General features: G+C 40.7%; 1 protein-coding gene across 3 annotated transcripts in view; it reads left to right on the top strand.

Annotated features, from left to right (window-relative positions):
- Nucleotides 1-24991, top strand: part of Trim37 (tripartite motif containing 37) — a 127413-nt gene that overhangs the window by 71893 nt on the left and 30529 nt on the right. For 2 of the 3 annotated variants that reach the window (XM_050119539.1, XM_050119538.1), the window contains exons 20-24: nucleotides 5375-5497; nucleotides 6360-6549; nucleotides 9477-9595; nucleotides 20099-20209; nucleotides 21934-22012. In XM_050119539.1, the coding sequence (XP_049975496.1) occupies nucleotides 5375-5497; nucleotides 6360-6549; nucleotides 9477-9595; nucleotides 20099-20209; nucleotides 21934-22012 (622 nt within the window). Of the gene's footprint in view, nucleotides 1-5374; nucleotides 5498-6359; nucleotides 6550-9476; nucleotides 9596-20098; nucleotides 20210-21933; nucleotides 23123-24991 lie in introns of those variants that run through there. The other variant, XM_050119540.1, reaches the window with a different exon arrangement.

Below are 24991 nucleotides of genomic sequence, written 5' to 3'. Positions count from 1 at the left end.
AAAGTCTCTGTAAAGAACATATTTGACCTGAGCCCTTCAGCTGCCTTGGGGAAGCAGTGTTCTGTATAAACAGGACAGAAGGGAAAATTCACTGGTACAAGATTCTCTTTGAAGGGTTGAAGGGAGACTAGCATGAGTGGGAATGATGAATAAAGCAGGCCGACTAAGAGATGAAGTCAGCGATGACAGGCTTTAACTTGGAATCCGATAAAACTTCAGTAAGGAGTTTGAGCTGTTTATTTATTCAGGAAGCTGCATTGTGGAGGAGGATGTAATAACACTTCAGAGCAGAAGCTCTAGGTTTAATACCAACCATTAGAGTGTCTTGTGTGTAGATTGTGATGTAATCTGGAGCTAAAGCCATGCTAGGTAGACTTGCTCTTAGTCTGGCAGTCCTTTCTTACTGAGTGTCCCATCCTAAGTATGTAACTAGTCCTGTTCTAGATGCAGAATCTAGTCTGTTTTCGGCCAATAGGATTCAGGTCTGTCACAATTATAGTTATAAAAGCCTGGGTAGTTGAGAGAAAGACGGGAACTGAGAATATTTTTTTTTGGCCTAAGCAACTTAGTGATTAGTGCTGTCCTTCACCGAGCAGCAGTTCAAAGCCAAGTGTGCTGTGTGTGTGTGACCCTAATCCTAGCACGCTGGAAGAGGGAGCAGGAGGTCCTGAGAATAAGACTAGTATGTGGTGTGTGGTAAAAATTTGTGTCAGAGCGGGTAAGGTGAGTGTCAGGGATGCTGTTTGGGCACCTGCAGGTGTGGTTGTGCATCTTCATTCAGACATACATGCAAGCAAAACAATCCATGTTTATAAAATAAAAATAAATTACTTAAAAAATTTAAAACGAACATTCTAAAAAGCAGTATTACTACCTCTGCTTTATACTTTTGAGAAGTATCAACATAAAGTTTGGGTGGAAGAGCACACCGGTTAAATCTGACATGAGAAAGGAAAGCTTTCTTTAACAAGTTACATGTGAACTGAGGAGCATCTGATGGGCTGGGTGGATTGAGAGAGTTTGGTGTTGGGCACTGCCTATGTGTGTTTATTTCTCAAATCATATATGCTAGAAAAAAGTCTTTCAAATTATGGTAAAGGGTGGATAATGTAAAATTTGACATTTTAACCTTTAGCTGGGGAATCACATGTGTTAAAATTTTGGGTAAAGTGTATGTTGTACAAAATGTCCCGTTTCGGTCTCACAGTTGAGGAGCATTGGGCACTTTGGCATTGCTGTGCGTGCCTCACCACCGTCCACCTCTAAGAACGCTCCTCACTCCACACTGAAGCTGCACCCATTTACAGGCATTCCCCATTCCTCCATTCCTCCGCTCTCTGTGTCTGTGAGTGACTCTGTTAGGTGTCACGTATGATTGGAATTGTTGCAGCATTTGACATTTGGGGTTTTCTGTGATTGGCTTCTTTTTTAGTGTATCTTCAAGGTTCATCCATATGATATCATCTTTCAGAGCTTCCTCTTTAATGGCAGATTCCTACTCTATTGTATATAGAGAGCACATGTTGTCTATCCATTCATTCATCCTTTGGACACTTTCTTCTCTAAACATAGATATTTTTCTTTTGAACCCCCTTTTAAACTCTGATTGGCATTGCTGGATTATCCTGTCCTTAGCTTTTGGGGCCAGGTGTGGAGCTTCTGTGATATTTTCCTTAGCTACACTTTCAGCAGAGCACAGGTTCCAGTTCTCCACATGTTCACAGCACTTACCATTTTCTGTTGTTTTTTTTTTTTAAACTAGTCTTCCCAATTAACATAGAAATAGAATTCTGTTTTTCATTTATACTCAAGATAGACTTTTGTTGTGTAGCCCAGGCTGGCATGAAACTCCTGATTGATCCTTCTGCCTCAGCTTACCCAGTTGAGGGATTTCAGTTATATACCATGATGTGAGTCCAAATGAGGTCTTTTATGTGTGTGTTTTTCCATTTCACATATACTTTCAAGGTTTGTACATGTTATGAGTTCATGATAATTTGTTCTTTTTGCTGGTCAAGGATATTGTATTTTGTTATATAGCTGTACCACATACTGTTTATCCGCTAACAGTTGATAGCGTGTTTGCGCATCTTGACTATAATCACTGATGTAGCATAATGTACTGTGAACATGTATTATAAATTACCATGTAGACAATATTTTTTTTATTTTGAGTGCACACTTAGAAGTAGAGTTGATTTATCTCTAGTGACCATTTCCTGCTAGCAGCTTTCCCCCACTGCACATACGGTAACTAAGACTTGTACTAGGCGCTTTGCCATAGGCCCTACTGCCACGAAACCTTAGGATAGAGTCATTCCACTTAATGTAGACTAGGGCTTGTCCCCAGGCTCCTTACTCCCTGAAGTCATCTCCCCAGGGCTGTCACCATTGTATGCTCCAGCCATCCCAACCCTGTTCCTACTTTGGCTCCCTCCTCGCAGACCTACAATCCTGGAGGAAGAAGGAGAACCACACCTCTTCCTGTTACCATTGAGTTGTCTTGGCATCCTTGTTAACATCAAAGTATAAATTGTTTCTGGATTCTCAGTTTTGATAGATATCTGTCCATATGCTGGTGCCACCCACTTGTTTTGTCTTTTTTTTTTTTTTGTGAAATCTTTTTCTGGCGGTGGTGGGGGAGGGGCACAGCAATGTTGAATGTGGAAATTGTACATTCTAGTTCTAACTTCACCATGTTCCTGCGTTCACCCCTCAACCACCCACCTCTGTTTGAGTCTGGATCTCACTTTGTAAACCAGGCTGGCTTGGGGCTCACTGTGCAGCCCTACTCCTTTCAGCTCCCTTGCTCTGTGTTTCTTGTGTGTGAGGCAGCGTTAGAGCTCTTTGAGAGGTTTGCATTGACGCGAAGCCCCAGAGCTGTCGGAGGAGCGCTGCCTTGCCCACTTAGTCCTGACTCCCCAGCTGTGGATCCACTCGTGGTAGGCTGGAAGCCTAAGGCTCAGGAGTTGTAACTGGCAGTGGGTCTGAGAGGGAGTCTTCCTTTCGGGGTTGCTTTTGTTGTTCTAGACCTCTTAGAGTTTCATAGAAATTTTAGGAACCTGTGTTATTATCATCATTCTTATTATTTACATTACTTATGGAAGAACCTTGTGTGGAGGTCAGAGGATGAAGTAAAGGAGTTGATTCTCTCCTCCCACCCTATGGATTCCAAGGATTGAATTTAGGCTGTCGGAGTTGCCCAAGGTCCCTTATCAGCCTAGCCATCTTTCCAGACCCTAAATAAATAATAATTTAAAAGGCATTTTTATATAGATTGTGTTAAGTCTGTAGATTAATTTTAGAAGTGTGACTTTAGCCATACTGTCTCCGTCTGAACACAAAGCTGTCATTCATTTATTTTCTTTTTATAATGTGTGAGTTTTTGATATGTGAGTCTTTTAAGTGTTTCCAAGTACTTTGTCCTTTTCCATACTGTAAAAGAGATAGGTTTCTGTTTTATTTTATAAACTTTGTTATAAAAACTTGCAAATGAAAACATCACAGGTCTTTAAAAAGGATATAAAGTTATTTTGTTTTGTTTTTCAAGACAGGGTTTCTCTGTGCCCTGGCTGTCCTGTGACTCACTTTGTAGACCACACAGAGATCTGCCTGGTCTGCCTCCTGAGTCCTGGGATTAAAGATGTGCGCCACCAATACCCATCCAATTTTTTGTTTGTTTTTGTTTTGTTGGTTAAGCTAATTTTTTTAAAGTTCTAATTCTGTCATAGATTTTTGGTTTTAGTGGTAGATAAGTGCATAAAATATATTCAGTGCTAAAAGCATAAAATCAAATGTGAAGCTCCACTGTATAGGAGTTCACTGAGTTGTATAGTCTTTGGTGTGTGTTGTTTTTGATAGGAATAGTTTTTTAAAGTTTATTTTGAGGGGCTGGAGAGGATAAGAGCACTTCCAGAGGTCTTGAGTTCAATTCCCAGCAATCACATGGTGTCTCACAACCATCTGTAATGAGATCTGGTGCCTTCTGCAGTGATAATGCAGGCAGAGCACTGTATACATAATCAGTAAATGAATAAATAAAAAGTCTTTAAAAAAGTTTATTTTAAAATTTTGTGATTTTTTTTTAAAAATCATATTCTTTAGGACAAAGCCAGATGTGCTAACCCTTTGTCAATAAATCTCCTGTGCTTTTCAGTTTATATATATTTAAATAAATATAGTTTATTTATTTAAATTTATTTTATGTGCATTGGTGAGAAGGTGCCCTTTTCAGATCCCCAAAAACTGGAGTTATAGACAGTGCTGAGCTGCTGTGTGGGTGATAGGAATTGAACCCAGGTCCTCTGAAAGAACAGTCAGTGCTCTTAGCCACAGAGCTGTCTCTCCAGCCCCTTTGGTTTGGTTTTTTGAGATGGATCTCACATAGCCCAGGCTGGCTCTGAATTCACAGTCTACCTGCTTCTTGTCATCATTTATTATTTTGGTGATTTTTTTGAGTGTGCCTGCACAACTGATTAGATCTTGCTGTGGTGGTGGTGACGTTACTGTCCCATGCTGTGTCTCCTCCCTACCTCGCCCTCTCCTGGTTATTTTAGGCTCTACATTTTGTTATCATTACTGCTTTTGTCACAGTTTTTGATTTGGTCACAAATATTTTGAAGTATTATACTTATGATCTGTTTCAGATTCAGCATTGATTACTTTTTGATTGAATCAAGCACAGTTTCCAATTGCTTAGATTAGAGCAGCGGTTCTCAACTTGTGGGCATTACTGCTTTAGGGATTGCATAACAGATAGTCTGCATATTAGATATTTACAATACAATTCATAACAGTAGCAAAATTAAAGTTATAAAGTAGCAACAAAATAATTTTATTGTTGGGGGTCATCACAGCATGAGGAACTGTATTAAAGGGTTGTAGCGTTATGAAGGTTGAGAACCACTGCATTAAAGGGTTATATTTTTGTTTACACTTCATTGTCTTAATTGATACAACTTTTTCAAAATGAGGTCATAGTTAATCTTATTAAGATTCTTTTTGAGCCGGGCGATGGTGGCGCATGCCTTTAATCCCAGCACTCGGGAGGCAGAGGCAGGCGGATCTCTGTGAGTTCGAGACCAGCCTGGTCTACAGAGCTAGTTCCAGGACAGGCTCCAAAGCCACAGAGAAACCATGTCTCGAAAAACCAAAAAAAAAAAAAAAAAAGGTTTTTTTTTGACAAGAAACAAAATAGAAATATTTTTGTCGCAGAATGCTAAGTAAACTGTCAGGACCACAGAGTGCCCTATTGTTTTGGACATTGTAGACAAAAAACCATCCACATGTGATGAGGATTAGACATTTCTCTGACTATATAGTGAGTTATGTGATATTTTATCATATTCAGAAATGCTTCTAAATGTTTTTGTAGCCACAAATAAGAAGAATTCACCCAAGTCAGCTCGGGCCATAGCAGGCAGTCTATCACTCCGAAGAGCTATGGACTCTGGAGAAAGCAGCCGTTCAAAGGGAGACTGCCAGGCTTTGTCTGAAGGTAAATATGGGATTCGTAATATAATTTTGCTGGGCACATGCTTGGAAATTGTAGCTTTATCCTTGAAAGGCACCAAAGAAGCTAAAAGTATAGCTGAACTTCCTGATTTTGTGGGACCTTTTATTTGTTTCCTTTTCGAGTTTACTTTTTTCTTTTGTTTTATTTTTATGTTTTAACTCATGATTTTTCCTTTCTTAGCCACCCTAATTCTGGAATTGCTGACTTGGCCCCTGGACTCTAGTATTTGAAGTTTCTTGATCTCAAATCAGAACAGTGTTTAACTATGTATTTTGCACTTGTTAATATTTAAGTAACTAGTCAAAAAGATTGGGATAGCTTTTTCATTTTTTGAAGTTTTAATCTAGTTTAAAATGTACATATAGTAGGCTGGAAATATAAATGGCTTATGGTTTAGAGCACTTTTTTGTTCATGCAGAGGTCCTGGATTTGATTACCAACACCCACATGGTGACTCACAACTATCTGTAGCTCTACTTCCAGGGGATCTGATGCCCTCTTCTGGCCTCCATTAACACAGGCACACACGGTACACATTCATACATGCAGGCAAAACTGCACTTACATTAAAAAAAATTTTTAAATTTCTTTTTCATGCACACTGGTTTGCCTGTATGAGGGCGTTGAATCCTTTGCAACAGGAATTACAGACAGTTGTGAGCTGCCATGTCGGTGCTGAGAACTGAACCTGGGTCCTCTGGAAGAGCAGCCAGTGCTCCTAACTACTGAGCCATCTCTCCAGCCCCACATTTAAAATTTTCAAAATTACAAAAATTATGCACATAAAGTAATTTTCTACACCTAGAGGCTTTCATGTTCACTGTCTTCTCCTCCTTTCCCAAAGGCTCCCCGGGAAGCTCTCAGTCCGGGAGCAGGCACAACTCTCCCCGAGCCCTGACACATGGCATCATTGGGGATATTCTGCCCAAAAGTGAAGACCGACAATGCAAAGCTTTGGATTCTGATGCTGTGGTGGTTGCAGTTTTCAATGGCTTACCTACTGTTGAGAAAAGAAGGAAAATGGTCGCCTTGGGGTAAATAATACTTTTTCGTTGTTTAGAACTTCAAGTCTATAATGAACAAAATTATTTCTATCTTGCTAGTGTTTGAGGTGTGCAGGAAGTTTGTTTATTGCATTAAAATGACATCCTTTTTAAAAATTATGTCATTCTGTCACTCTCTTCTTTCTACCCTTCCCCCAGCCCTTGCAGAATGACAGCAGTCCTCCTGCCTCAGCTTCATGAGTACTGTTTTACGGAAGTGAGCCACCACAGCTAGCTTAGGGCTCTTGTTTGCTTACAACAGGCTAACCTGAGCAAACATTGCCTTGGAGATGTATGTATATTTCAGCTTTACATGATGCCTTGCATTTTAATCTGTCATGCATTCTTCCAGGGGCCATGTGTCATTTTTAAAAAAAGTGTGTCACTTATTTGTGTGCAGTAAAGTATTTCAAGTAATTGTATTGATGATTACTGTTATTTTTGTTTGTTTGATTTGAGACTGGGTCTCATATAACCCAGGATAGCTTTCAGTTCTTGATCCTTTTGCCTTAGCCTCCCGAGTGCTGCGATTACAGGCATGAGCCACATGCCTGGCTTAATTAACTGTTTTAAAAGCACTACTTTTATCTCACTCTTTTTCTGTGTTTTGAAATCATCCTCTAAAATGCTAGTTAGAATTTTCAGATATGATAAATGGTGATCAACATGTTTATCTTTATTCGGAGCCCATCATGTCAAGTATTGAGTGTATAAAGAATGTATTGACTGTGGATGTGTTAGTTGAGCCCTCAGTGTTCCTCTGCTGTCACATAAACATTAAGTATCTTTCTAATTTAGATAATGGAATAGTTTTCTTAGGAAACTTTGGAAGGGTCTTTATAGAAAGACCATCATCTTATGTTGGCTGATTACCAAATTCAGAAGGACAGATGGAGGCTTAATTTTGTTTGTAACTCAAGGTTCAACAGTAGAAAAGTCACTAGAGAGCCTGGCATGCTACAAACTCTTGTGTCACAGCTGCTGAGGAGACAGAAGTCCAGAGGATTGAAAGTTGGGAGCCTCTGTGGGCAACCTAGCAAGATCTTGACTCAAAATAAAATCTTCAAAATTGCCTGGAGATTCAGCTCCTTGGTATAGCATATCTTAGCATGTACATTGCTGTAGCCATGGTTCAGTTCCCATTATTGGGGTGGGGAGGAGGCTTTTAGTGGAGGGGCAACCAGGAAACTTATCTTCTCTATCACCTAGCCTGATATATACATTTCTTTCAAGTTAAAGATAAAACTAATTTTCTTTTTTATTTTACCTTAAAATTTTTTGATGTGTGGACTTTTTGTCTGCATGTATGTCTAGTGCCCATGGAGGCCAGAAGAGAGTGTTGTATTCCCGGTACTAGAGCCACAGACATCTGTAAGCTGCTGTATGGATACTAGGAATCAAACCGGGTCTTCTGGTAGCCAGTGTTTTCAAACACTGAGCCTTAGCTTTCATTCATATTTTAATTTATTGTAGAGATTCTGTATCATTTAGTTATAACAATTATGTGTTACATTCATATATACACACACACATATACATATGTGTGGAGCATAAAATTTTGTGTAAAAGTTCAAAGTTCTCTTATAGCAGCTGGACTTTCTAACAAGATTGGGCCCATCAACACCTTGTCATGAAAGTGAGACATGCCCGTCCCTCACCCCTTCAAGTTTAAAAATAGTTTGTAGTTGACAGGGAAGAGAGTCTTCCAGTGGTAAGGTACCTATACTCTTAACAAACAAACCCTTACCCATGCTGGCTATAAAGCAACCCTGATGAAATTCTCTGCTTTCTCAAAAAGGGAAGGGAAAAAAAGGCATTAAAGGAGTGTCTTAATTACTGCTTTATTGCGGTGAAGAGACACCATGACAAGGCAAATCTTATAAAATAGAAGCATGCTGGGTGGCGGTGGCGCACTCCTTTAATCCCAGCACTTGGGAGGCAGAGGCAGGTGGATATCTGTGAGTTTGAAACCAACCTAGTCTACAAGAGCTAGTTCCAGGACAAGCTCCAAAAGCTACCGAGAAACCCTGTCTCAAAGAACCAATAAAATAAAGTTAAAATTAAATGGAAGCATTTAATTGGGAGTTTGTTTACAGTTTTAGAAGGTTAGTCCAAGATCATCATTGTGGTACACAGACAGGTATGGTGCTGGAGCAGGAGATGAGAGCTTAAATTAGATCCTCAGGCTGCAAGTGAGACAGAAACTGGGCCTGGTGTCAGCTTTTAAACCTTGTTCATCAAGGACACACTTCCTCCTGATCCTCCCCAAACTGTTCCACTAACTGGAGACGAAGCATTCAAACCACCACAGTGAGCTAGTTAGGAATAGTGTCAGCCTGCTTCATATGGATGCTCACCTGCTTGTGTCTTTTCTTCCTCCTTGCTACATTTGTAGTAATAAGACAAAATAATAATAATGATGATGATAACGTAGTTCCAGTGAAAATGTCCTCATTCTTGTTTCTGCCCCTGCCCTCACTCAGTCCTGCCCCTCTCAGCTCTTGGTGTATGTTGTGCCTTCTCTGCTCTATGTATATTGAGCAGCTGTGAAAGTCTCTACCTCTAGTGCACCTTGATTTCTTACTCACGAATGCTTCTGTCTCTCAACAGTCGTGAGAACTTGTGTTTATATCTATTCTAACGGATAATTACTGATTGACAAACCATTTTAAGAAATAGTAGAGAGGTCCCGCATATCTTGTCTTTGTCCCCTACTAATAACATTTTGCAGAACTATCCATACATTGTCATAAACAGGATTTGTTAATTTGCAATTTCATAACCTTTTATTCTGAATCTTAAATTTTGTAAAAATGGAAATTTAGTATTATATACAAATAAAAAGGAAGAAAAGAAAATATAGATTATTATGTCACTTATGAGACATTTGAAAATATCATGTTTTTTCACTCTTTGAGGGCTAATGCAAAAGGAGGTCGCCTGGAAGGAATGCAGGTGGCAGATTTGGAAAGTCATTCTGAAGCTGGGGAGTTACAGCCCACACTACCTGAAGGAGCGTCAGCTGCCCCTGAGGAAGGTGAGGAATGAATGAGAACAGTCAGAAAGATCATTGAGTGGAGACACCAAGCTCTCAGTAGTGTAATAGTAGGAAGTGACTGGTTAGTAAAAATGGCACAGAAATCTAACAGACATGTTTGAACCCCAAATTCATTTGCCACTTTTTGTGACTTACAAGGACATTGCATACAGGGAACAGAGAACAGCAAGAATGTGTAAGTTACTGCATAAAAGGATGTGTTTGGGGCCAGGCATGGTGGTAGTACATGTCAGTAATACCAACACGTGGAGTCAGGAGTGGCCAGATCTTTTTGAGGTATAGGCCAGCCAGGTCTACATATCAAGTTTTATTCTAGCTAGGGCTTCAGAGTCTTTTGGGAAGCAGAGGCAGGTAGATCTCTCTGAGCCTGAGGCCAGCCTGGTCTCCAGAGCACGAGAAGCTCCAGGGCTGTGTAGAAACCCTGTCTCCAAAAGAGAAAAAAAAAAAACAAAAAAACAAAAACAAAAACAAAAACATTTTGACAAAGAAACTAAAAATATCAAATGGAAAAAAAGAAAGCATATTTAACAAGTGGTGCTGACATAACTGGATATCAACATGTAGAAGAATGAAAATAGATCCATATCTATCACCATGCACAAAACTCAAGTCCAAAAGGATCAAAGACCTCAACATAAAGCCAGCCACACTGAACCTTACAGAAGAGAAAGTGGGAAGTACACTTGAACGCATTGGCACAGGAGACCACTTCCTAAACAAAACCCAGCCAGCACACACACTGAGAGAAACAATAAATGGAACCTCCTGAAACTGAAAAGCTTCTGTAAAGCAAAGGACACTGTTAACAAGACAAAACGACAGCCTACAGAATGGGAAAAGATCTTCAATAACCCCACATCAGACAGAGGTCTGATCTCCAAAATATACAAAGAACTCAAGAAATTGGACATCAAAAGAACACATAATCCTATAAAAAAAAAAATGGAGTACAGACCTAAACAGAGAACTCTCAATAGAGGATCTAAAATGGCTGAAAGACACTTAAGGAGATGCTCAACATCCTTAGTCTTCAGAGAAATGCAAATCAAAACAACGCTGAGATTCCATCTTACACCTGTAAGAATGGCCAAGATGGGGCTGGAGAGATGGCTCAGAGGTTAAGAGCACTGACTGCTCTTCCAGAGGTCTGAGTTCAATTTTCAGCAACCATGTAGTGGCTAATAACCATCTGTAATGGGGTCTGGTGCCTTCGTCTGGCCTATAAGCAGGATACTGAATAAATAAATAAATAAATAAATTAAATAAATAAATAAATAAATAAATAAATGATGGCCAAGATCAAAAACACTGATGACAACTTATGCTGGAGAGGTTGTGGGGAAAAGGGAACACTCATGCAATCCTGGTTGGGAATGCAAGCTGGTACAACCTCTTTGGATGTCAGTGTGGCGATTTCTGAGAAAATTAGGAAACAACCTTCCTCAAGACCTAGTAATACCACTTTTGGGTATAGATCCAAAGAATGCTCAGTCGTGCCACAAGGACGTGTGCTCAACTGTGTTCATAGCCAGAACCTGGAAACAACCTAAATGCCCCTCAATTGAAGAATGGATAAGAAAAATGTGGTATATTTACACAACGGAGTACTACACAGCAGAAAAAAAAATAATGACATCTTGAATTTTGCAGGAAAATGGATGGAGCTAGAAAACATTATTTTGAGTGAGGTAACCCAGACCCAGAAAGACAATTATCACATGTACTCACTCATAAGTGGTTTTTAAACATAAAGCAAAGAAAGCCAGCCTACAAACCACAATCACAGAGAATTTAGACAAAAATGCGGACACTAAGAAAGACTTACATAGATCTAATCCACATGGGAAGTAGAAAGTAGAAAAAGACAAGATGTCCTGAGTAAATTAGGAGCATGGGGACCTTGTGGGAGGGCTGAAGGAGGGAGGGGAGCAGAGAAAAATGTAGAGCTCAATAAATATAAAAAAAAAGAAAATAAAGTGGACAAAAATAGAAGAAAAGAAGAGAGAAAAACAACAATGAAAAGGAAGGAAGGGAGAAGGGGGACAAAGAACATACCTTATCAGTCAAATTATTTACAGGGCAAAAACTACAGAACTGCAGATAGTTTTCTGCTTAAAAAATGGACACCTACATGCCAATCAATGAATTTTGACTAACGACCCATAGTATTATAAGAAACATGTGCCCCCTAAACAGCTGATTAGGGGATGAAGTCATTAACAGCACTTAACTCCCTTTCCCGGGGACTCCAGTTTGGTTCCCAGAATAAATGTCTGGTGGCTACAACTATCTGAAACTGCCGCTTGAGGAGGTCATATGGGCTCTCCTGGCCTCAAGGGACACCTACATATGCATGGCTTATGCTCATGTAGACACATACACATAAATGAAGCTAAAAATCTTTTAAAACAAAGACACGGCTTATTAGAATACTGTTAATCTTTTGTTTGATTATTGTCTGTATATTGCTGTTTTTATTTTGCATCATGTGTATGTAATGTATCTATGTGTGGGTATGCGCACATGTTTGCCAGTAGTGCCCATGGAGGCCACCAGCATTAGGTTCCACTAGGGCTGAAGTTAGCAGGCTGATCTGCCTGATGTGGATGCTGGGAACTGAATTAGTTGTTCTGTAATAGCAGCACTCACTCTTAACCATTGCATCATTCTCCATTCTTCCTTTGCTCTTATGGAGGAATTTATCACTTTAACTGTTATAAAGTCCCCTATAACGATCTACTTCAACTCTGAAAACTTACTTCAGTGTATATATATATATAAATATAATTTGCTGTTGTTGTTGTTGTTTGTCTGTTTTTAGAGACATGGTTTCTCTGTGTAACAGCCCTGGCTGTCCTGGAACTAGCTCTTGTAGACCAGGCTGGCCTCAAACTCACAAAGATCTGCCTGTCTCTGCCTCTCAAGTGTTGGGATTAAAGGCGTGCACCACCACCACCTGACTCGGTTATAGTTTTAATATTTCTTCCAAAGTTGTCTATCTGATAACAAATAAGATATTTGGTTATTTTAACAATACAAGTTACTTAAAACAATGCTATGTTCATTTCCCTTGCTTTTATAGGTTAGCAGAAAAGAATAACAACTTTCAAAGGTACTTTGATTTCTCCCAGTGAAACTGTAACTTTCCTCTTCATTTGAATTTCAGTCATTGATGAATTGTTATTTAAAGCAAATACACAGGTGCTAGCTAGATGTTTTACTTCTGGCTGTCCTGTAGGGAGCTGGTGTATGATGGCATTTTGGGGTTTCTCCCTTTTTCTGTTTTTCTTTTATTTTTTTAAATTGATTTTATTGAGTTCTACATTTTTTTCTGCTCCCCTCCCTGCCTCTCCCTGCCCTTTTCAGCCCTCTCCCATGGTCTCCATGGTCCCAATTTACTCAGGAGATCTTTTCTTTTTCTACTTCCCATGTAGATTAGATCCATGTATGTCTCTCTTAGGGTCCTCATTGTTGTCTAGGTTCTCTGGGATTGTGATTTGTAAGCTGGTTTTCTTTGCTTTATATCTAAAAACCACTTATGAGTGAGTACATATGATATTTGTCTTTCTGGGTCTGGGATACTTCACTCAATGTGATGTTTTTAGCTCTGCCCATTTTTCTGAAAAATTCAATATGTTGTTATTTTTTTCTGCTGTGTGGTACTCCATTGTGTAAATGTGCCACGTTTTCCTCATCCATTTTCCAGTTGATGGGCATTTAAGTTGTTTCCAGGTTCTGGTTATGACAAACAGTGCTTCTATGGACATAGTTGAGCACATGTCCTTGTGGCACAATTGAGCATCCTTTGGGTGTATACTCAAAAGTGATATTACTGGGTCTTGAGGAAGGTTGTTTCCTAATTTTCTGAAAAATCGCCACACTGACATCCAAAGGGGTTGTACCAGCTTGCACTCCCACCAGCAATACAGGAGTGTTTTCTTTACCCCACAACCTCTCCAACATAAGTTGTCATCAGTGTTTTTTGATCTTGGCCATTCTTACAGGTGTAAGATGGAATCTCAGAGTTGTTTTGATTTGCATTTCTCTGTTGACTAAGGTTGTTGAAGATTTTTAAGTGTCTTTCAGCCATTTTAGATTCCTCTGTTGAGAGTTCTCTGTTTAGGTCTGTATTCCATTTTTCTGTTGGATTATTTGTTCTTTTGATGACCAATTTCTTGAGTTCTTTGTATATTTTGGAGATCAGACTTCTGTCTGATGTGGGGTTATTGAAGATCTTTTTCCATTCTGTAGGCTGTCATTTTGTCTTGTTGACCATGTTTTTTGCTTTACAGAAGCTTCTCAGTTTCAGGAGGTCCGTTTATTAATTGTTTTTCTCAGTGACTGTGCTACTGGGAAATGGTCTCCTGTGCCGGTGTCTTAAAGTGTACTTCCCACTATCTCTTCTATAAGGTTCAGTGTGGCTGACTTTATGTTGGTCTTTGATCCATTTGAACTGAGTTTTGTGCATGCTGATAGATATGGATCTGTTTTCATTCTTCTACATACATGTTATGATTACTGCGCAAGTTGGGACCCTGGTGGGTGAGGGCCTTGGGCGGAGACAAATACCCTGTGCAGGTACAGCTTGAGTGTGGAGTTTATGGAAAGAAGGGTGAAAGGGGGAGGGGAGGGAGCAAAAACCTGCTTGCCTCTTCAGAAGGGCAGCAGGAAGAAGCGAGAGTTTACATCTTAATCCACAATCAAGAGGCAAAGATCCCACTGGGAATGGCACTTTTGAAACCTCAAAGCTTAACCCAGTAACACCTCCAGCATGCTCAAGCCCACATGTCCTCATCAGTTCCCAAATAGTTCCACCAATTGGGAACCAAGTATTCAAACATATGAGCCTAGGGGACCATTCTGGGCTTTTTGTTTGTTTGTTTTTCAAGACAGGGTTTCTCTGTAGCTTTGGAGCCTGTCCTGGAACTAGCTCTTGTAGACCAGGCTGGCCTCGAACTCACAGAGATCTCCCTGCCTCTGCCTCTTGAATCCTGGTATTAAAATTGCACTAGCACTGCCTGGTTTGGGGACTGAGATCTGCTAAAGCAGCATAGATCTCTCATTTAGTCTGGGATACTCATAATACCCATTCCATGGGGAAAGCCTTGGCACAGCTGTTAAAAACATTGCTAGCAGAGTAGCTAACAAAAAACAAATAAAAAACACTGCAACTTGTGATGGCTTGCTATTGCTGATCACCTTTAGGGTAATCAAGATGAACTATCAAAAAGAAAAAAGAAAAAAAATCAAGCACTGGGAGGTGGGGGTACACGCCTTCAATCCCAGCACTTGGAGACAGAGGCAGGCAAATCTCTGAGTTTGAGGCCAGCCTGGTCTACAGAGTGAATTTCAGCACAGCCAGGGCTACACAGAGAAACCCTGTCTTGAAAAACAACAGCAAAAAAACAGACCAAACAAAACCTCAAGCAACTGAGTCAAGCAGTAATGAAAGTAACACTCTAGAAGTTCAAGTGAGACATATATAACTGTGATAGGGTGGTTTCAGAATTTGAAAATTTAGATGTTCAGTTTTTTTTTTTTTTTTTTTTTTTTCTTGTAGCCCAGGCTAACTTCCGACTTGCTATGAGATTGACTTTGAACTTTTGATCTCTCAGCTTCCTAAGTACAGGGATTGCAGACATGAGTTATATGCCCATGCTATGCTCTGTTGAGAGTGGAACCCAGGATGGAACCCAGGACTTCAGCACAGCTGCGTTCTAGCAGCTGCCTTCCACTCCCCCATTTTGAGAGCGGTTTTCTGTCTGTATAGCCCAGAATGACTATGAACTTTTAACAGTTCTTTCTGCCTTTCCAGCTGCTTGATGCTAGCGTTACAGGTGTGAGTCTGTACTTGATGCTGGGATTACAGGTGTGAGCCTGTACTTGATGGTAGCATTACAGGTGTGAGCCTGTACTTGGTGCTAGCATTACAGGTGTGAGCCTGTACTTGATGGTAGCATTACAGGTGTGAGCCTGTACTTGATGCTAGCATTACAGGTGTGAGCCTGTACTTTTTTTCCCTCCTATGTCATCTCTTAATTAGAAGTCTCGGTGAATTGGCTTAGCTTTTCTGAGGGTGACAGTTCAGTTGCAATTGTGGTAAGAACTCTGAATCACATCCTGGAATTCGTGGGAGGGTTGTGTATTCTCTGTGTCCCTGTCAACAAGGGAAGCTTTTCTCAAAGCAGTAAGTCAGTCCTTACTACTCAACCTCTAAGGAAAATTGCAAAGTCCAGTTACTTGGTCCCACTCCATGCGGAGGAGGGAGGACTCGTAAACAGTGTGAAGTGGTGTAGAACCACGGTCCTTTAGAACAGTGGTCTTCAACCTGCGGGTCATGAACCCTATAGGGTCACATAGCAGATCTTATAATTCATAACAGTAGCAAGATTGCTTTATAACAACAGAATGCTTCTGTGGTTGGAGTCACCACAGCATGAGGAACTAACTATATTAAAGGGCACCAGCCGTTGAGAACCATAGCTTTAGAAGGAAGGGAGAAGGGTAGCTGTAAATTATTAGTAGATAAAAAAAAATTTGCCTGCCTCTCCATGAATTTCAAGCATCTGATATTGTTAAGGGGTGTGTGTCCCCAGCCAGCTTCAGCCGGCTGACATAGATCGTTTCAGAATTTGTTATAACTACAGATTTCCTTCTCATCGTAGTGTTTCTGAAACATCTTCTAGTTAATAGTGTTTCCTAAGCACCATCAGTGAGGAACAAGTACTAAAAAGTCAGGTGGAGAGCTGCAATTTGGAGAATCAGCATGTGTTTTTGGGACCCAGTTCCATGAGGAGCCACAAGGTGGGAGTGCTGCTTCACAGATGGAGCTAGGGTCTGGTAAAATAATGTATTCTAGCTGGGCACTGTGGCTCAAGGTCGTCGTCATCTTAGTACTTGGGAAATGAAGCAAGGGGATGACCTCAGTTTGGGGTCAGACTGAGCTGCTGTTAGCTTTAGGCCAAACTGCACTATGGAATAAAACTGTGAGCGTCTCAAAACAAACTCAAAACCAGAATACTTGTATATTCCTGTCTTTGGAGCAAAAAACGTTGCATGTGTATGTGTTCTTTATGAAAAGGGCGGTAGTGACACACACTCTTAATCCTAGCACTAAGGAGGCAGAGGCAAGAAGATCTCTGAGTTTGAGGCCAGCCTGGTCTACATAGCAAGTTCTAGGACAGCCAGGGCTACACAGGGAAACTGTCTCGAAAACCAAAAACAGCCAGGTAATGGTGGTGCATACCTTTAATCCCAGCACTCAGGAGGCAGAGGCAGGTGGATCTCTGTGAGTTCAAGGCCAGCCTGGTCTACAAGAGCTAGTTCCAGTATAGGCTCCAAAGCTACAGAGAAACCCTGTTTCAAAAAAATAAAAACAAAACAAAACTGGGAAGTACACTTGAACGCATTGGCACGGGGAACCACTTCCTAAATAGAACCCCAGCAGCACAGACACTGAGAGAAACAATAAATGGAACCTTCTGAAACTGAAAAGCTTCTGTAAAACAAAGGACACAGTCAATAAGATAAAACAACAGCCTACAGAATGGGAAAAGACCCTCACTAACTCCACATCAGACAGAGGTCTGATCTCCAAAATATACAAAGAACTCAAGAAATTGGACACCAAAAGAACACATAATCCAATTTAAAAAAATGGGAGTACATACCTAAACAGAGAACTCTCAACAGAGGAATCTAAAATGGCTGAAAGACACTTAAAGAAATGTTCAATATCCTTAGTCATCAGAGAAATGCAAATCAAAACTACGCTGAGATTCCATCTTACACCTGTAAGAATGGCCAAGAGCAAAAACACTGATGACAACTTATTCTGGAGAGGTTGTGGGAAAAGGGAACACTTCTGCATTGCTGGTGGGAATGCAAGCTGGTACAGCCCCTTTGGATGTCAGTGTGGCGATTTCTCAAAAAATTAGGAAACAACCTTCCTCAAGACCCAGTAATACCACTTTTAGGTATACATCCAAAGGATGTTCAATCGTGCCACAAGGACATGTACTCAACTATGTACAAGCCTCTGGAGACACTACTGACTGAAACACAGCACTTAGAGCTTACTTTAACAATTTTCTTCTCTTAATGAGCATGGCATAAATACAAAATTTCTTGATCTATTTTAATTTTTACAGTTATGCTTGTTGGAGTGTATTATGTGTGAAGTACCAATGGCTCCCATGTGGCAGTTAGAAAAATCAACCTAGGGGGTCTGCTTGAAGGAGTTGGTTCTCTCCATCTACAGACCCTCATTATTCTTATGTCTATGGACAGACTTTTTGGTTTTTTGAGACAGGGTTTCTCTGTGACTTTGTAGGTCAGGCTAGGCTTGAACTCACAAAGATCTGACTTCTTCTGCCTCCCTAGTGCTGGGATTAAAGGCATTCGCCACCACCATCCAGCTTGTGTATGTGTGTGTGTGTTCTTTCAAAGAGAATTTTAATTTTGGGGGTTAGTGAGATGACCCAGCGGGTAAGGACATTTGCTGCCAAGTCTGATGACCTGAGTTTGATTCTCAGAATTCACATGCACATGTACGCACACAAATACAAATACACACACAAAAAAGTGCAAGCCACACACTTCAGAAAGAAGGCTTGGAGGAATGGAGCTGGTTGACATGGAAGCCTGTTCCCTGAAGACTAGCTCTACCCACCAGAAGGAGCTGCCTGGGGAGAGAAATAGTGGATAGCCCTGCCCAGCTGTAAGACCTACAAACCACAGCAGTGAGCAGGTGCAGTAGTGGCACTTAATATCTTGGGGGTAACCAACAGCTGTCTGATTGGCCTTAAGGCCTTCTTACTAGGGGGAATTCATGCTTGGGCCCTAGAGGCCTACTCCCACTTCCCTAACTGCATTCTCCATGCTTATCCTTGTACCCGAAGATTAATGTAGCTTTTCTACCTTTACTCATCAAAGAGATGGGTGGAACTCTTAACTAGCCTTACTTATCAAAGAAACTTTTTCCTGCAGCAGAGACCAGTATAGAAAGCCATGACTGGTCAAGGTGCAGAGGGCAGACTTGGGGAACGGTCCTAATTGTTAATGTGTGTAACACAAACTGAAGGCTCAGGGTATGCTACAGAAGGGACAAAATGTTTTTTGGGTTTGTGTGTGTGTGTGTGTGTTTTGTTTTTCCTAGACAGAATTTTTCTGTGTTGTCTTGGCTGTCCTAGAACTCGATTATTAGACCAGGCTGACTTCTGACTCAGAGATCTGCCTGCCTTTTCTGCCTGAGTGCTTGGATTAAAGGCCTGCACTACCACTGCTTGGTGGTACACAAAGTGTATTCCATATATAACAGGGAAACCATAAACAATGGAATAGTATTCAGCTTTAAAAACAAATGAAATCACATCATTTGTAGGATAGATTGAACTGGAGAGTTTTGTTTTATTAAAATTGTTTTATTAAAGTAGGCACAAAAAGAAAAAAATAACACATTTTCTCACTTATATGTGGAAGTTAAAAAGTTGATCTTGAAGTGAACAATAAAATAGTGACTACCAGCCAGGCAGTAGTGGCGCACACCTTAAATCCCAACACTCGGGAGGCAGAGGCAGGCGGATCTCTGTGAGTTTGAGACCAGCCTGATCTACAAGAGCTAGTTCCAGGACAGGTTCCAAAGCCACAGAGAAAATAAATAAATAAATAAATAAATAAATAAATAAATAAATAAATAAATAAAATGGTGGCTACCAGAAATTGTGAGAAGGCTGAGTGGGTGGGTGGGTGAGGAAAATGAAGTGAGGATAGTTAATAGGCGTAAAGAAACAGTTGAACAGCGGGAATAACTTAGTGCTCCAAAGTTCAGTAGGATAACTGGCCAACTATGATTAGTATATAATTTATAATAGCTAGTAGAAAGGATTTATATGTTCCCCACATAGGTTAATGATAAATCGTTAAGATGGCAGATATGTCAACTATCCTGATCGTTACATATTATAAACAGGCATTAACGTGACACACCCTGTGTGTAATTACTGTGTGTGAATGAAAAATATATAATTGAGTATCTAAAGTCAAAATTGATTTTACACACACATGAGAGACACAAATAGATCTGAAACCATCTATTGCTAGAATTCTTGGAATTTTTATGCATTTCTATTATGTATGTCTGTATTTGTGAATTTTTTGGCTGGAAACTATTAATCCTTATAATAAACCAGACCGAAAAAGTGCCTATTTTGGGGTTTTGTTGTTTTGTCTTTACAACTTGCTAAGGAAACGTTTAATGTGGAAATGTTTTCTTACCTTCAGGGTACACAGTTTCAATTGAAAAGTAAAAGTGAAAACCGCAGAGCATTGAAGCGTGTGGCTACTGTGTGTGTGTGTTTGGTGTGTGGGACTGCGGCTGCATAGAATCATCAGTAGGGGCTCAGCTCAGTCCTCGCCAGCTTTCCTTTTCCTTTCACGAACTGTAGATTCTTATCAGACATGTTCTCTTCTTCCTGCCTCCAGGAATGAGTAGCGACAGCGACATTGAATGTGACACTGAGAATGAGGAGCAGGAAGAGCACACCAGCATGGGGTCCTTCAACGATCCGTTCCTGGCTCCTCCCCCAGACGAAGGTGCAGCATGTTATCATTTTACACAGGTTCCTAAGAGCATCGCTGCTGCTGCTTTCTCTGCCTCTGCTGCTGCTTCCGCTCACTCTGCTCTGCTGCTTTTCCTTCTTTTTAAAAACTTACTGTCATTTGTGAGAGAACGTTCTGTGGTAAAGGATATGGTAAGTACTGAGGAAGTTGTCAGGTTGTTTGGCCAGTTAGCCGCCTGAGTGCCACTTCCTTCGTGGAAAAGCCTGCACCCTGGTGTTGTGTAGCTGTGGCCAAGGATACTTCAAAACAAAGACTTTTCAGCAGGGACAGTGGGTGGGCTATAGCACCTTAAATAGTTAATCTGCATCCTGTGATAGGAAGTGTTTCCCATCCTCTGCACAAGTTTTGTGTGTATGGGATTTTTAGTTTTTGTTTTATATTTTCCCCCTCTCTTCAGAACTTTTTCTGTTTTCTAGCATACTATAACTTTTAAAACCCTTTTATTTCTTATGCATGCATACAAATTTTAATCCTTCCTATTCCCTCTAGAAAAGAATTCTTAGTAAAAAAAACTGAACAAGAGAAATCTGTATTTTTTCCTTTAAAAAAATTATTTGTGTTGGGCGATGGTGGCACACGCCTTTAATCCCAGCAATCAGAAAGCAGGGACAGGTGGATCTGTGAGTTCAAGGCCATTCTGATCTACAGACTAGTTCTAGGACATCCCGGGCTATACAGAAAAACTCTGTCTTGAAACCCTACACCCCGCCTCCAAATTATTTGTGCCAGGAGTGGTAGTGCATGATTCTAATCCCAGCAGGGATTTAGAGGTAGGCAGTCTCTTGAGTTCAAGACCAACTCGATCTGCAGAGCAAGTTCCAAGACAACCAGGGCTATACAGAGAAACCTGATCTTTTTAAAAAGCTTTTGTGCATGTCAGCGAGTATATGGAAATCAGAAGACTACTTTTGGGGAATCAGTTTTCTCCTTCCACTTTGTTTTGTGGCAGTCTTCCTTGACTCTGCCATTACACTCTGGACTCCAGACTAGATGGCCTCGTGAATCTGGGTGACTCTTGTTTCCGCCCCCATCTTACCACAGAATGCTGGGATTACAGATGTGTCTCATCAAATCCATTTCTAAGGATTTAGCTAAGGTTGTCAGGATTTAACTAAGGTTGTCAGGCAAACAGCAAGAGTTTATACCCACTGAGCCATTTTCCTGGCTCTTTCTATTTTAGGACAGCTTAATTTTCTGTGTTTTGATGGGATTTCTGCTGCACAGATGTAACAGATACAGTATAAAAGGAAAGTACACTGTGAGGTACCAGGCTTATGCTGGGGTTGCTTACTCCTAGTTGTGGTTCCCTTCTCAGTACAGTGACAATTATTTGGTGCTTTGCACTACTATGGCATCTTCAGTAATTCTCTCTGTTCTACAGAAGTGTCCAGGTTTGAGGCAGCTCAGAATGCTGGTGGCACTGTTCTGTGATTGCTATGTAGGCAGTTTATTGTGTGTGGACTCAGCTGGAGAATGCCACCATCTTTGTTCCTTGGGCAGTGTCCCAGAGGATGCGGTGGAATTGTGGCTTTCCTCTTCTAATTGTGGGTGTCCTTACATTCTCTGAAGACAGGCTTGTTCCGCACCTTACACATCTTTATCAGTAAAACTTTTGGTAAGGTCATGTAAAGACTGAGCAAAGAAAACATGCCTTCTGACATTTGCTTTTTTTTTCCCCCATTCAATTCTTTTCTTAGATTCACATTCCAGTTTTCCTGATGGTGAACAAATCGACCCTGAAAATCTCCACTTCAGTACTGATGAAGGCGGTGGCAGGTAATTGCCAGACATGAGAACCGAGTTACAAGCTACCTGGGCCCTGAAATTTGTTGGAAGTTGGTGCTCAAAATTGTCAGCAGTCAGATAATCAGGTTTAGTTTCATTTGTGGTCATCTGTACCTGAAAGAGTAACTTTGAAACTGTTAGAAGGAGCACAATTCTAGTACAAAACAGTATTGGCACATGGGAGATCAAGCAGGGGAAGGGTTCCTTCTAATGTAGTGAACTAACAGTGTAGTGCTCAATTTAGCATTAGCCATTAACAAAGGCAGCTTGTCTCCAGTACTGAGAGCCAACTAAGTGCCAGAAAGTACCCAGAGGCAGTGCATGACTCTGTGATTCATTCAGCTCCCGTGCTCTTCTGTCTTAGGCTCGACACATGATTTAGATGGCCATATTTAAGTTTTCATTAGTTTGTAGTTTCATGAGGGCTTGTATAAGAGTGGACAGAAAAGTTGCTTATGAACAGTAGACACTTCCCCTGAGTAACTATAGCAACACTGGACTGACCCTTCTCTTTGAAATACGATGATAACCCAAATTTTATTTATTTTTCTCACTTGTTCAAGTGCTGGCATATTGGTTAATGGTACATCTTCATTCAGTTGTGCAGCCTTTACAGGTTTCACTTACGTGAGTTAAGTCATTGGTGGAAGGTTCTGTGAACACATGTAAGGTCACTTGAAATTTTTTCATCTTTTCTGCTTCCTGAAACACTACTGTAGTGCAACTGATATTTTTAAACAATTTCCATTGGTTGGACATTGATTTCAGTGAGTGCATTTAAAGATTTATTCATATTGCAATCTTGATCAACATGAAACCGTGTGTAAGACTTTCTCTCATTCCTAATTACCCCAAATGATTGCCAAACTTGCCACTGTGCTTCCAAGTTGTTTGAGCTATTATGTTTGTGAAAGTTACACTTACAGTTGGCCAAGAGATTGTTGAGAAGCATGGCTTGTATGTATGCGAGAGCGCTCTCTCCTGTTTTAGTGATTCTCGTCCACTCCCCATGGCTGATGGCTTGCTGAATGCTGTGATTCATAGTTTACTTTTTTCTAAACAGCTTGCACTTTTTGTTAATAAAATTAACTTGAGAGAATATGCCTCTGCAATTTATTGACAGTGGGACCAGAAGGCCATGTTTTATTTTATTGCAGTGGCATTTTGTTAAGGGCTGGGCTTCTAGTCTAGACTTCTTTTAAAAACCAGAAGATTTCTTCATAAGTGACAGAAGTAGAATCTATGGAAAGAATATTCTTTTTGTGTGTGTGTTTTGCAACAGTGTATCTCTGTGTAGCCATGGCTGTCCTAGAACTCACTCTATAGACTAGGCTGGCCTTGAACTCACAGAGATCCACCTGCTTCTGCTTCCAGAGTGTTGGGATTAAAGGAGTGCACCACCAGCAGAAAGGATCTTACCCTGATCCCTAGCATCCTACATACTAAAGTATCCTCCTGGGTGGTGCTTTGCTTTTGGTATTTGATATTGCTGGGAAAGGAGCCCAAAGGTTTGGCATCTAGACAAGCACATTACCCTTGAACTGTAGTGTCAGGCATACCCAGTGTTTTGCAGGTGCCAGGAGAAACTGTGCCCCTGGGCTGTGCTCAGGCGTGAGAGCAGAAGGCCTTGCGCTGATGCCCTGTCCTTTTGCACCTCTAGCTCCCCGATAATCAACCTTCCCTACCGCTCTTTTTAAAAAGTTTCTCTTTTTTGTTGGATGTAAATTTTATTAGTTTTTCTGTTGTACCTTTTTCATTAAGGTGTATTTGTTTTGTGTTCATGTGTATGCTCATGTATTCGCAGGTGCACATATATGCTGAGGTCAGAGGCTAACCTCAGGTGTCATTCCTCAGGAGCCACCCAGCTTCATTTTATTTGAAACCTTCCTCAAATACTTAGGTTTTTTTGTTGAGGATTCTTAAGTTTTCATTTATGTGTATGTGATTTGGGTGTCTGGCTAGGCCAGAAGGGGGCTTAAGACTTTGTTCCTGGAGTCACAGCCACTTGTGAGCTGCCTGGCACCGGTGCAGGTGTGGTGCTGGCCATGTCACTAATTTCACCCTTTTTTTTTTTTTTAATTATTGAGAAACTCTTACTATGTAGCTCTGGGTAGCCTAGAACTCACTATGTAGACCAGGCTGCCTCTGCCTCTGCATCCCAGGTGCTGGGATTAAAGGTGTGTATGTGATTCTATTGTTTCAGAATAATTTTGACAACTTGGTTCATTGAGTCCTTGTCATCTTTGAGATAGACAAGTTGTTTGTTGCCTCCACGTGGGAAATTCAGGGAGATTATGCAATGCTCTAAATTTGGACACAATACCTTTTTCAGTTTATTTTGCTTAAGCAAACACAAATAAAAAGCTGAAAGATTGTCCTATTTTGTTGTTGTTATTGTTTTTATTTTGAGATAATTTTAGATTTCTAAGAGTTAGGAAGATTGTGAGAATTCCTGTCTAACCTTGACCCGGCTATTCCTTTTGTTAGTGCCATATGTAACCATAGCAACGATCATGTAATGAATCTTGTTTGTAGTACCTTTTTATTTTTTAAGACAGATCTAGGCTTGTCATAGATGACATGGATGACACTTTCTGATGCTTTTAGTCCTCCAGTCTCAGGGATACTTGGATTACAGGACTGTGCCACCATGCCTAATCAGTGCTGGGGTTTGAACCTGGGGCTTTGTATATGCTGACAACTGAGCTGCATCCTTGCTGTACGTTCATCTTACTCTTGTAATGTGTTTGGTCTGAGGTAGTCTCATTGTGTCACTTTGTCTGATGTGGAACTGTGTGTAGACTAGGCTAACCTCAAATTCATAGAGGTCTACTGCTCTGCCTACCAAATTTTGTCCCCATACCTGGCTCTAATATGTCCTATTATTACATTCTTGGGGGGGGGGGGAGTTTCGAGACAGGGTTTCTCTGTTTAAGGGACCTCTCTCTCTCTCTCTCTCTCTTCTCTCTC

This window comes from Alexandromys fortis, unplaced genomic scaffold, assembly GCF_014885135.2.
Source record: "Alexandromys fortis isolate MF-2015 unplaced genomic scaffold, M_Fortis_MF-2015_v1.1 scaffold_173, whole genome shotgun sequence".
In the NCBI taxonomy this organism is placed as follows: domain Eukaryota; kingdom Metazoa; phylum Chordata; class Mammalia; order Rodentia; family Cricetidae; genus Alexandromys; species Alexandromys fortis.
Note: the sequence above shows the minus strand (reverse complement) of the source record. Positions and strands in the feature narration are given on the sequence as shown.